At 43.9% G+C, this 12,183-nt stretch overlaps 1 protein-coding gene across 8 annotated transcripts in view; it reads right to left on the bottom strand.

Annotated features, from left to right (window-relative positions):
- ACACA (acetyl-CoA carboxylase alpha) overlaps positions 1 to 12,183 on the bottom strand; it is a 129,186-nt gene that overhangs the window by 96,410 nt on the left and 20,593 nt on the right. For all 8 annotated transcript variants that reach the window (XM_086763185.1, XM_086763184.1, XM_086763187.1 and 5 more), the window contains 14 exons: positions 11,429 to 11,561; positions 10,648 to 10,786; positions 10,314 to 10,423; positions 9,771 to 9,852; positions 9,272 to 9,370; positions 8,568 to 8,674; positions 7,693 to 7,803; positions 7,005 to 7,214; positions 6,307 to 6,477; positions 3,815 to 3,976; positions 3,374 to 3,537; positions 2,418 to 2,568; positions 797 to 900; positions 201 to 282 (listed from right to left, as the gene is read on the bottom strand). In XM_086763185.1, the coding sequence (XP_086619311.1) occupies positions 201 to 282; positions 797 to 900; positions 2,418 to 2,568; positions 3,374 to 3,537; positions 3,815 to 3,976; positions 6,307 to 6,477; positions 7,005 to 7,214; positions 7,693 to 7,803; positions 8,568 to 8,674; positions 9,272 to 9,370; positions 9,771 to 9,852; positions 10,314 to 10,423; positions 10,648 to 10,786; positions 11,429 to 11,561 (1,825 nt within the window). The remainder of the gene's footprint in view (positions 1 to 200; positions 283 to 796; positions 901 to 2,417; positions 2,569 to 3,373; positions 3,538 to 3,814; positions 3,977 to 6,306; positions 6,478 to 7,004; positions 7,215 to 7,692; positions 7,804 to 8,567; positions 8,675 to 9,271; positions 9,371 to 9,770; positions 9,853 to 10,313; positions 10,424 to 10,647; positions 10,787 to 11,428; positions 11,562 to 12,183) is intronic.

The raw sequence follows: 12,183 nt of genomic DNA, 5'->3' as shown, positions 1-12,183 counted from the left end.
ACACAGAGATACTGCGATGGAAAGATATGATGGACTATTATCATAAGGGAGATTTCCTAACCCCACTAAAGCAAGGAAATAAACCCTGCACAGATTTAATTCCAATAATTACAAATATTATAAAGATTAAGCCAGAGCAGCACAGAAAAATTGCCAACTGAGAGAGGAAAGAGGATGGGTTTCCTCACTGTGCACCATACCTTCAGCACGTACTTCCGTCCTTCATAGATGAGTTCCACATCCACAGTGTTCAGCAGAGTATGAGCAGGCAGGACTTGGCCCCTTGAAAGAGAAGTACAAACCAAAGCTGGTCTTCCAGGAGCCACCAAATGGTTATCAGGGCACCAAGCAAGTTCGAAGATGCATGCAAAAATTTGGAAAACACTAGCAGAGAGACGGGAGTAGGCTTGTAAACTGTCTCTTCCTAGGAGAGACCCATAGCAGTTGGACAAAGCCAGCCCATCTCTCTGCAGCCACGCAGACCAGCTTCACTCTCCTTTCCATTCACTCACTTTTGCCTTAGAGAAGAGTCTGCAAAAGGAACATCACAGCCTGATTTACAGAACATGTAGCATGACTTAACACAGGGATAAAGCAGCTTTTCCTCCTGCAGGTCTGTTTACGCAGGGACTCACCGACAGGACACTGAGGGGAAGAACTCTGTTAAGAGCAGAACAGTCAGCAGATAACAAGCTCTGTGCATTTCTGGACTGCACTGTACTTGAAGAAAACATGTAAATCAAAACTAATTACTATCTGCTTATCAGCTATCTATCAGACCAGCTTGCAATTTTACCTTTCTAGAGAGTGCAGGAAGTTTGAGACGCTGTTTCGGAAGCTCACGTCAGCCACATGCAGAGCTCCACACACCACTCCCAGCATGGTATCAGGCCTTTCAGCCTAGAAAGAAAGGGTACACAACACAGTTACATCTCCTTCAGCTCCAGTCCAAGCTGGACACCCACTTGAAGAATCAACAGTCTCGGCTCTATTTTTGGTTCATGACCAACCTCTCTTTAAAATTAAGTTGGTGTAGCATCCATGCAAACACTATATAGAGACAATTACCTCTCTGCCTCCTTAAAATAAAACAATTTTTTTCTTCCTGGATCAAATCTTGAGGCTCCACCTACATTTCCACTATCATCCGTCCCAAACTCCAAACCAAAATGCTAGCCTTAATTCACACGTACACTAAGATGCCAACTTTACGACCACCTTTCCCTGACAGGGAAGATGGGGATTTTGATAAAAATAAGAATTAAGACCAGTGAAAATGTTCATTTATAAAGTGGGATGTGGAAATTAACCACTCCTAAATCCTCGTCCTCTTGTAACCAGCATGGACCAGCTGGCAGCCTGTTACAAGTGGTGTCCCCCAGGGGTCGGTACTTGGGCCCATCTTGTTCAATATCTTTATTGATGACCTAGATGAGGGGATTGAGTGTACCCTCAGTAAGTTTGCAGATGACACCAAGTTGGGTGGCGGTGTTGATCTGCCTGAGGGTAGGGAGGCCCTTCAGAGGGATCTGGATAGGCTGGATCACTGGGCTGAGCTGAATGGCATGAGGTTCAACAAGGCCAAGTGTCGGGTCCTGCACTTTGGCCACAATAACCCCATGCAGCACTATAGGCTCGGAGCTGAGTGGCTGGAGGACTGTGAAGAGGAAAGGGACCTGGGGGTGTTGGTTGATGCTCAGCTGAACATGAGCCGACAGGTGGCCAGGTGGCCAAGAGGGCCAACGGCATCCTGGCCTGCATTAGAAATAGTGTGGCCAGCAGGAGCAGGGAGGTAATCATCCCCCTGTATTCGGCACTGGTGAGGCCGCACCTTGAGTATTGTGTTCAGTTTTGGGCCCCTCACTACAAGAAAGACATTGAAGCCCTGGAACGTGTCCAGAGAAGGGCAACAAAGCTGGTGAGGGGTCTGGAGCACAAGTCTTATGAGGAGCGGCTGAGAGAGTTGGGATTGTTTAGTCTGAAGAAGAGGAGGCTCAGGGGAGACCTCATTGCACTCTATAGCTTCCTGAAGGCAGGTTGTGATGAACAGGGGTTTGGCCTCTTCTTCCAGGCAACAAGCAGGACCCGAGGAAATGGCCACAAGTTGTACCAGAGGAGGTTTAGATTGGACTTGAGGAAAAACTTTTTCTCTCAAAGAGTGGTAAGGCACTGGAACGGCCTGCCCAGGGAGGTGGTGGAGTCTCCGTCCCTGGCAGTGTTCAAGAGGCGGCTTGATGAGAAGCTACAGGATATGGTTTAGTAGCTGTGGCAGCAATGGTAGTGGGAAGACGGTTGGACTAGATGATCTTATAGGTCCCATCCAACCATGTGATTCTATGATTCTATGATTCTATGACCAAGCTTGCCCCCCACCCCTTCCCCTCCAAGCTGTAGTCCTGTAAAGCAAGCAGCTGCACCTGAACTTTCTCAGCAATAAGCCGATCCAACCAGCCAGTGTCAATTCGGTTCTGCTGGAAGCTTTCTGTTTCCAACAGTTTAATCAAGTACTCCACGGTGGTTCGGAAATCTCCTCGGATGGACAGCTCCTTCAAAGCCACTACCATGTTTCTGGAAGAGAAAAGAGAACCTATTATCTATCCCATACTAACGCTAATGTGCAAGCTGGTAACTGTAGGTAGCTCCCCATGAGCTGCTGGGAAAAAACAGTCTAAAGGTAACAACAGAAAAGCATGGGCACTGCAGCAAGATCCTATATGACATGCTTGGGAATGAAAGAATATTGATTTTCTTCAATCTGCCGCGGGTGTGAACAAGAGGAGCTCAGCCAGCAGCAGCTATGAGATCAGGAGTTCCCACAGTTATCACCATCTAGGCCCCTACCACATGTCAGAAGTGTACGTAAGACAGACAGACGTGGTCTCCATCCCACTCAGAACAGAACAGAGGCAAGGCTCCGGATGAAAAACGGCGTGGATGACAGGTCAGACAGTCCTGTCTTATGACCGGATAAGGACACTCAACGGTTTATAAACCACTACAAGGCTTTGGCATAACAAGTCATCAATATTTTTCCTGTTAGAAGCCTTCCACCTGAATGCTTTCAAAGAGGGATTTCAACACAGTGGTAGCTGTATCATACTGCAGCAGCATGCATACAAGGCAGGAATGAAACAGAAAGGAAAAAAGTAAAAAGAAGTAAGCAGAAAGTGCAGAAATGTAGGTGCAACACAGTAGAACTGCAAAGCAAGACAGCATGAGAAGCCTCACCATGATGCGGAAAACAAGGTAAAGAGAGGGAAACTTCTCTTAAAACTCCTAGAAGTAAAAAGTCCTGTTTTATCCATGGCACTTCGGATCAAAGAGGACCAAAAGAAGCAATTTCCAAGGTTCCACCACTATTCTGACTACTTACGAGATGGCTTCTTCGCGATTTTCTCCCCAAGAGAAGCAGTGACCAAACTGAGAATCAGCAAATTCATGAAGCCCTCCTGCAGCAGCAACACTGAAATAGCCCCAGACATTCTTATTGCTGCGGAAATTCAGTTCCTGAACTGTACCAGAACTGGGCTTAAATCCCTGTAAAGACAGACAGACATTGCTATACATCCTAATGGAAAAGTAAATAATTAAATTAATTAGAGTTCTGAAAGCTAGAGCACCTCTTTGTGCTGCAAGATGACATATACACAAATAAGTTCAGGCTGTGTCTAACCACAGTCTACAGAACTGTCAGCTAAGTGAGATGAGGGAAGAATCTCTTAAATTTTCACAATTAGTGGCAGGAATTGAACCTAGGTGTAAAGCCTACAGTTATCAGAGTGCGACTGGTAACTACAGAATTTAAAACACTCACCTCATCAGGATTCTCACTGGTGATACGTGCAGCGATGACATGGCCGCGTGGACAGGGGACATGGGCTGAATTCTCAAAATCAATAGATGCATCTCCCCATGGAGAAACACCATACATCACTCGGATATCCTTGATCCTATGGAGGGGAATCCCCATGGCAATCTAAGGCAATAATAACAATAATAATAACAACAATAATAATAATAATAATAATAGAAACCACCACTAAGTAAGTTTCTCTCCTCACAGAGAGTATCTATTCCTTGAAAAATTAATTCCATCAATTCTCTGTACAAGCTGACGCTGCGGTTCTGTACAGCAAACATGCATGCCTGTTTTCTGCTGCGAGCCTTCCCCATTGACACGTCTTGGAACATTCACATTTCTCTGGACAGCTGAGCTCGGTGTAATATCCACCTTAAGCCTTTCAGGCAGTATTTTCCATTGACTGATTAAACGGCTCCAGAGAAAGCTGGTCAGTGCTAGGTCAGCTGAGGATGGGCGTGCATTAGGCCTGTTAAAAATACACTAAGGACCCAGTGAGACAGAAGGGCCGCAACAGGAAACCGCAGAATTTTGCAACTGTAAACTGCAGAGAGAGTAGCCGGCAGAATCGGCTGCTGGCTGTATCCTTCTGAAGTAAAGTCCCACTTGTTCTGTTCAGGATTTTGTTTTCTCACAGCTACAGTTCAAAAAGGCTGAGCTTTAGCTTAACTGCTTATTTCAGCTGTTTATTAACCAGACACCAACAGACCAAAGACCAAACTGGATACAATATCAATGCACCATTCTATGAAGTTGTATCTAGCATGAGCAATACAAGGAACAGTGCCCAAACCATGAGGAAAGTATGTGACCAGTTACAAAACTCTCAATGCCTGGCAAATACAGACACAGACCTACTGGAATCACCTGCCGAGAAGGCTCAGGCCAAAGCCAAAGAGCCTCCCGACAACATGAAGATGACCCTACTCCTGGGCATTCTACAAGACATTATAGTTCAACTGCCTGTTTTCTCTACCATCCATCCAATAAACTTCAAAATGCAAACAGAAAGGAGAAGAAAGAAACTAGAAAGCAAGCAAGAGGGTAAGAATGGTAGGGCTGAGAAAATGGAAGTAGAAAAGCACCTAGAGCCCCTAATGTGGAGTAAGACAAAAAGGGAAAGAGGACTACGGCATGCATCTCCTTCTTCACAGCCCCCATCCAGTGGAAAAGATGGGGGCTGTGAAGAAGGAGATAGCATGGCAGTACACAGGGAGTTGGGTGGGGATGCACAAGGGACAGATGAGCCACAGCATATGCAACAAATGCTCTCTACGTGACCTGTGAGGATTCTGTCATTATTTTGGGGATCAGAACAAAAAAAAGACCTACTGGTTCATGTAGGCCATAACTGTCACTCACTGTGATGACTTCCCCTTGAAAAACCAATAAATCAAGACAAATTCTTGGTCGATTTGCCACATCTGTTCAAGTACTTAATTATTAGGCACAAATCCTGTTCACTAGAGAGGCTAAAGAGCAGGGATCTCGGTCAGGAAGAGGAAGCATCTGCTACGAGTGAGGGGCTTAGAGATGTGGATGACATTGCCCTGGAAGTCAAAAACTGCTCATCAAACAACTGCTCATCAACTTGCTCAAAGGTGAAAAATTGTCTGTCCTTTTTCCCCCTCCCTCTGTCATTAGAAACTCTTATTGGACGGGGGGGTAGGATGGAGACAGGTGTGGGATAGGCTGTTGTCCCTTGGAAGCAGTGGAGTGGGTGATGCACTGCTCACAGCTGGCACAGCATTTGATCGCTCTGCTAGCCTCAGAAGCCAACTCATCAGACAAAATAATTTCAGAGCCTAAAGCTGAACAACTCATCACTAAAGCTTGTTGCGACAGGCTTTTTCACACGCAACCTTTCCTTAAATCAGTTTTCCTACCCCTACGTTTCACTCCTCTATCGCTCCCCTTCACTCCTTTTAACTGAAGGTCTCCCTTAGCAGTCCAGGAAGGACAACTAGAAAATAACCTCCCTCGGCTTTCCAAACCAGAAAGAGCCCAATGGTAGAACTATAACTTAGTGAAATAGCCATAACAGAAGGCATGCATATATTTTGGAATACTAAAGCTTTGCTCCAGTCAGAGAAGTAAATCCCAAACTGGGAAAGTACCAAAATGAGCCCTTGAGTTATTGGGTATTTTTGTTGGGGAGGAAATGTGGAGGAGACACCTACCTGCACACAAAGATACAGGCCATACTTAGTAGAGCTCTCTAATGCTTTCTCTGTATTCTCTCCTCTATCAGTACCAAGATCTAGTCATCTGCATAACGTCAGTGTGCAAGCCAGTTTTAACACACAGCCCTGGCTGTGACTCAGAGTCCACCCCCCTGTTTTACTAGGGCTTCAGCAGAACAGGTTTTTCATGCTCAGGCCTCCACCATACCACAGCTTGAGTACTTCTGAAAGCCTCCCGGAGCAAGAGCCTGGGCACTGACTCACCTGGAGCTGTGCCGCAGGCAGATTGACATCAGCTACCATCTCCGTGCAGGGGTGCTCCACTTGCAGGCGGGGATTCAACTCCAGAAAGTAGAAACTGCCGTCCTGGCTGTACAGGTACTCCACCGTGCCCGCGCTCACATATCCCACCATCTTGGCAAGCTTCACTGCACACTAGGATACAGGAAAGAAGGGTATTTGATTTCCAGGCCCCATGCTCAGTTCGGCCACCCCACCCACTTCAGGCTTACTGCTGGCATTCTGAAACATCCAAAAGCTTGAAACAGGACCAAAAGCTGCTCAAACAAAAAGCACGTGGCACAGGAGTTTGGATTTCCAGGTTATTTACATTGTTTACAGAGAGTAGAGTTTGAAGCTAATATTTATAATACTGCGCATTAGAAAATTCATACAACTTCTGCAGCTTGCTTTTAATGTAACAATACACATGTAAAATACACTTCCCTCCCATTTTTGGGGCGCACATATTTTTGAAGGGAGCTCTACAGCTGTTTGTCAGCACATGGTGGACTCAGTTCTGGAAATCTCAGTGGTTGCTCACTAGTTTAAGACACACAACCCTATATTGCTCCTTTAAAAGATTCAACAATGCAAAACTCTCAGCAGTGTGAAAAAAAAAAAAAATCCTGGCTGTCTGTGGAATCTCACAGGGAAAACAGAACTTGCAGAGCCACTCTCACCTGTTCCATGTGCTCAAACACCACCGACGTCGCAATAGAAGCAGGTGCTTCCTCAATAATCTTCTGGTGCCTGCGCTGCACGGAGCAATCCCGGCCAAAGAGAGAGATGGCATTGCCATACTGGTCTGCCAGGATCTGCACCTCCAGATGGCGGGACTGCTTGGCTAGTCGCATTACAAAGATGGGAGAGCCCGGCACTTCCGCTTGAACCTACAGCAGAGGCAGCATATAAACAGGCAGGTCATTTTTTGCAAACACCTTTCTTAATCACAATCATCCCAAGTTCATTTTTTAAGCAAGGAGCCTCCATAATACTTCCCCTTGGCCACTTAAGGCCAAAAATATCCTGTGTTCAGTTGTATATAATTACAGTGCTGTTTGCATTCCTCTCAGCTTTCCCAAATAACCCATAAACTAGAGATGGCTTGGGCTCCTCAACATTTTTGAGTTACACTGCAGATGCCCTCCATTACTTGGATTAATTCAGCATTTGGATATGCAGCTATACTTAAATCCTACCAACACACAGAGCCAAAGAAAGCATGAACTCATGATTCAAAGCACCTAAAAAGGCTCTGATACATAATGCCGAATTTTTCAGTTCTTTAACACTTCTAATTCAGTGCTCTCAGAATCGCCCAATCTGAACATTCAGAAGAAGACAGTACAAATCAACAGGAAAAGTTACCTGTCTAAAGAGGTTGGGGAAGTCATCTGCACTGTTAACTTTCCTAATTCCTTTTCCTCCTCCTCCTTCAGAAGCCTTGATCATGACAGGGTAGCCAACTTCCTCAGCAGCCTAACCAAGATGGGCAGAAAAACATTGGTAAGTGCAAAAAGCTGGCAGAATCAAGTCGATAAGAACATTACTTCCCTGTTGATTTCTGCCCAAGCTTGCATGTATAACTCTATTTAGCAACCAAGACATGAATTGGATAGAAAGCAAATACTCCAGTTGAGAGGGTGCCTGTAGTTGGAAAAATCAGCAGTGATTTTGTAACTACAGAGAACTCTAGTCTCTCAAAGTGACCACAAAATCTCTTGTCAGTGCTTCACACCATTAAATTTACAAACTCACAGAAAAGGTTTTTTGTAACACAGAAAATCATTAAGCTGGGTAACATGTAAAAATCATATACTCCACCTCCCTCTCTTCACAAAGGAAAATTCCCAAACTCTGTACTGTGCCAGGAATATTTCCTATTCTAGAAATCTTCCCCAAAGGAAAATTTAACAGAAGATGAAACCAAGTGTGAGGTCATGGGTCTTTATTAAAAACACCTTCCTCCTGCACTAAACTAAAACCAGAAGACAGCCCTTATGGGAAAAAAAGTTGTATTTCATTATTTTGTCTCTTTCTCCTAACTTTCACCTAATTCTGCAGGCTGGGCCAAAAGATGAAATGGTCATTATTGATCACTTTCCAATTTCCAAGACTCAGTTCTGTAAGGCTGACAGTCTAGTTCTAGTTTGTACTCCCATTAGAAATAAATTTAACCTCTATCTCTCTCCAGGTGTGCATGCAGCAAGGCCTCAAATACCTTCAGAATACTAGCCACCCACCCGCAGTCCATCATCTGCGTCCTTCACATAGCCCTTTTCATATAGTTCCTGAGGAACATTCAAGATACGCTTCTGAAGATCATTCTCCTGCCAGTCCACCCGAAGACCTGAAATATAAGCATTATCTTGTTAGGTAATTCTACCAGAAGGCTCAGCGAGAACTCACATGCCAGACACTGGTGAAACAAACAGGAGTCGAAGTTCCACAAGGAACTAGTCTGGAAGCATTTTTAAAAAGAGAGAATACAGAATGGAAACTGATCTTTCTGTTTTCTGAGGAGTAGATCTTTTCAACCAACAAATTACATCTTTCTTCATTTACCTTGTGCAACTCTGAGAAACGGGTTGTTATGTACAGTCTTTTGAAACTGTACAGAGCTTCCACAGAAGCGGAGCATTGGCTGTCTGCTCCAAAACTACACACTGTATGCTGGAAAAGTAGAGGCTGCAGAAATACCAGATATTACAGCTGTACTGTCAGTCTAAAAGTGCATCATACAACACGTAAATTTTGCCTGATATATCCATATATATCGTAGTCACCATGTGTAAGCCTCACACAATACAAATTTGAAACCCTAAACAGATGGAACATCTCTTGGAACTCCTTTTTGTGCACAGCCACTTCTTAAAGATTTAGATGTGTTGAAGAAAAAAAAAAATTCGATGATCTTGACAAAAAATTGAAGCAATTTCCTTCTTACCACTACCACTCCAAGGAAGAGTTGGAATGCCAGCAGTCTGAGCCACTATTGAAGAAGCAATTTTATCTCCTAAGGCCCACATTGCTTGGCTCGGAGGACCTGCAAAGAGCAAAAACAATGCATGAAAGACACTTCTCTTTTAAATGATAACAGTGAGATTGAGCTTTTTGAAACTCTCTGCTTTGTTTCAATATTCAATATTGAATCAATATTGTATCTCACAATATTCAAAGACGCGTTGGAGAACTTGCCACTTCTCCCATACAAGAAGCTATTTCCCAGCCTACGTCCAAACCTTATCTAGTTTTGTTAGTCTTCACAGACTACGCTGCCAGACAGCATGATCTGCTGCTCTGACTACCGTAAAGAACATATCATCAATCTTGCACTTGTAAACCATACCTCTCTGCTCTCTTTTAGACTCAGGATTTTCTGTCTCACTAAACCCACCCATCTTACAATAAGGACTAGACGTGAGATCAGAAGTACATATCCTCACCCATGAAAGCAATCCCATTTTTGTGGAGAAGTTCGGGTAGTTTAGGGTTCTCAGATGCATGGCCCCAGCCCGCCCACACAGCCTGCAGAAGAAAATAACATAATTCACTCTTTGTTTTAGTAAAACAAGCAAGTAAGCAGAAATGGAAAGCATGCAGATACTTCAAGTCTTTCTTTTCCTCATCGAAAACAGCCTCCCAAAATACATAAAGCAGACCAGCCTCCTGAACTACACGGCACGCTTGGTTTAAAGGGCTAGTGCCCTGCATCTTTGCAGACAAGTCGAAGAAGGCTGCCGAAGCAAGCTTTTGAGGAGAAATTAAGTGTAGGGAAGTGAAAGGGTGAAGGGCACCTTTTATCTCCTGCAGATCTTCATACTGGGAAATCCACTGCATTGACTATGCGTTGCCTTTTGGTACTAGTATAGGTTTGTAATTCCAATTTCTTTGACCCATCTTTTTGCCCAGATACAATTCATTATTTAAGAAAAGAAGATTGCTTAGTGTTACCTCCTGTTTTGAAAACTACCTTTGACACCTCTCACCTGCACTGGAATTCGCTTAGCAATATCAAGAATGAGTTCCACATTTGCATAGTTGTTGTTGTTCGGTCCTCCTGGAACCGGGACGTAGTGATCTGCCATTTTAATATACTCTGCAAACACAAAGAAGGTCTCGTTTAGATGGCAAATCTAATAATACTTGGTCTAAAACTCCCTGAATCTACAGTACTGGAACTACTTAATCTACTCGTAGAGAAATCTGTTACTTGACAGAACGGTACACGATGCAGCGGATGTACATTCAACTTCTTGCATCCTTGTTGGCACGTAGGTCTGCGCAAGAAGGCTGCGCACCTTCACACGCTTTACAACTCACCCGCATTTGCTTTCAGGTCCTCAGGAGTCACCATGACAACAAATCTGATTGCCCGCTCATTTCGAAACATCTCATAGGACCAGCGGCGGATGGACCTCATGCACTTCACTGCTGCAATGCCATTATTTGCTATCAGGACCTGAGCACATTAGAAGCAGGGATGACATAGAGTCTAAACAGCACAAAACACTGAACGATAATGAAAGCAGTTTTTTTTCTCTGCAGTCTCTTTGTGCGATTTTGGGGCTGTGCAGTTTCATTAGCAAGCATTCGATTCAGTAAGAACACTTAATGGCCCATCTGTCAATTCAAAAATCAACTCTTGCTCCATTGTAAAGATTTTAATGAATTACGCTTTGTTTGGATTAAAGAGCATAAGGACACAGGAGAATAGGCATAACGAGTGGCTAAAACATTCGATACCTGCAAGGTAGAAACCTCATCCATTAAACTATTATGTATTTTTAAACACATTTCTTAGTGTTTTTTTCCAGTCTACTTTTGTTACATCTGCCTATAAATTCTTCTGTGTATCAGCAGAAGTGTTCTAGCTCACTCAATTCTTTTTTCCTGTCACACTAAGCTAAAACAATGGGATGTTTACTTATGACATATAATGTAAAACGGAAACGCAATGATTACAGGCAGAAGTACAACTTTCAAGCTCAGGAATATTAATATTTTGATATTTGCAATGCACAGCCTTATACAGAGAGAAATCATAGCTTGAGGGAAGGGAATACAATGCAATATGCTGAAATCAAAAAGGGCAGTAACTTACCTTTTCAATAACTTTATTCCCTCCAAAACGAGTAACAAATTCTGCTGGAGAAGCCACAGTGAAATCCCGCTGCACGTCAACTTTCTTCCTGTCCCGGCCTTGCTTTACAAGGTGTAAACCAGACATACTGGGCCTAGGGAAATTTGTGGGAGACAGAAAAAAGCAACTTGGCAGTGCAGATGTGCACAAATAGAAGAGGACAGGTGAACAATTTGTGAGGTTCCCCTTGACCATGTTCCCCAAGCAGAACCACTCCTTGCCTCCAGACCAGTGTCGTGCCTGGTCCTCAGCTTTTACAGGGATGACTTTGTTTTTCAAACACCTTTCAGTTCTTTCTCTGCAAAAGCCAAGTTATCTGGACAAATTCTGGTTATGCCAATATACAAAGAGGTAAAAATATGTTCACTGTGTATTGCTGCCCAACACAGAACAACAACACTCCACCACATTGCTTTCAATTCATCTAGGAAAGCTGGGAAACAACACCACTGTTTTCTGGCTTTGGTGAAACAAGCTACTATGATCAGACCCCACGAGGAAATCCTATTTGGGAACCACAGCAAATAAGCCTCCAGGTGTAAATGAGAGACACCGCTATCGTTTTACAAGAACCTTACACCATCCAGTCTTAAATACCTTCCTCAAAAGTCCTGAGAGCTAGAGGACAAATTAATCACGTTACTTCTACTACAAGCAGTGAAAGCCAATTTTGTGTCTGACAAGACCAACCCTGTGCTCTGCCACTGTCTTTCTGT

The sequence above is a fragment of the Chlamydotis macqueenii genome, chromosome 19, assembly GCF_036417535.1.
Source record: "Chlamydotis macqueenii isolate bChlMac1 chromosome 19, bChlMac1.mat, whole genome shotgun sequence".
Lineage (NCBI taxonomy): Eukaryota > Metazoa > Chordata > Aves > Otidiformes > Otididae > Chlamydotis > Chlamydotis macqueenii.
The sequence above is the reverse complement of the archived record's forward strand: the minus strand, read 5'-3'. Positions and strand labels throughout refer to the sequence as shown.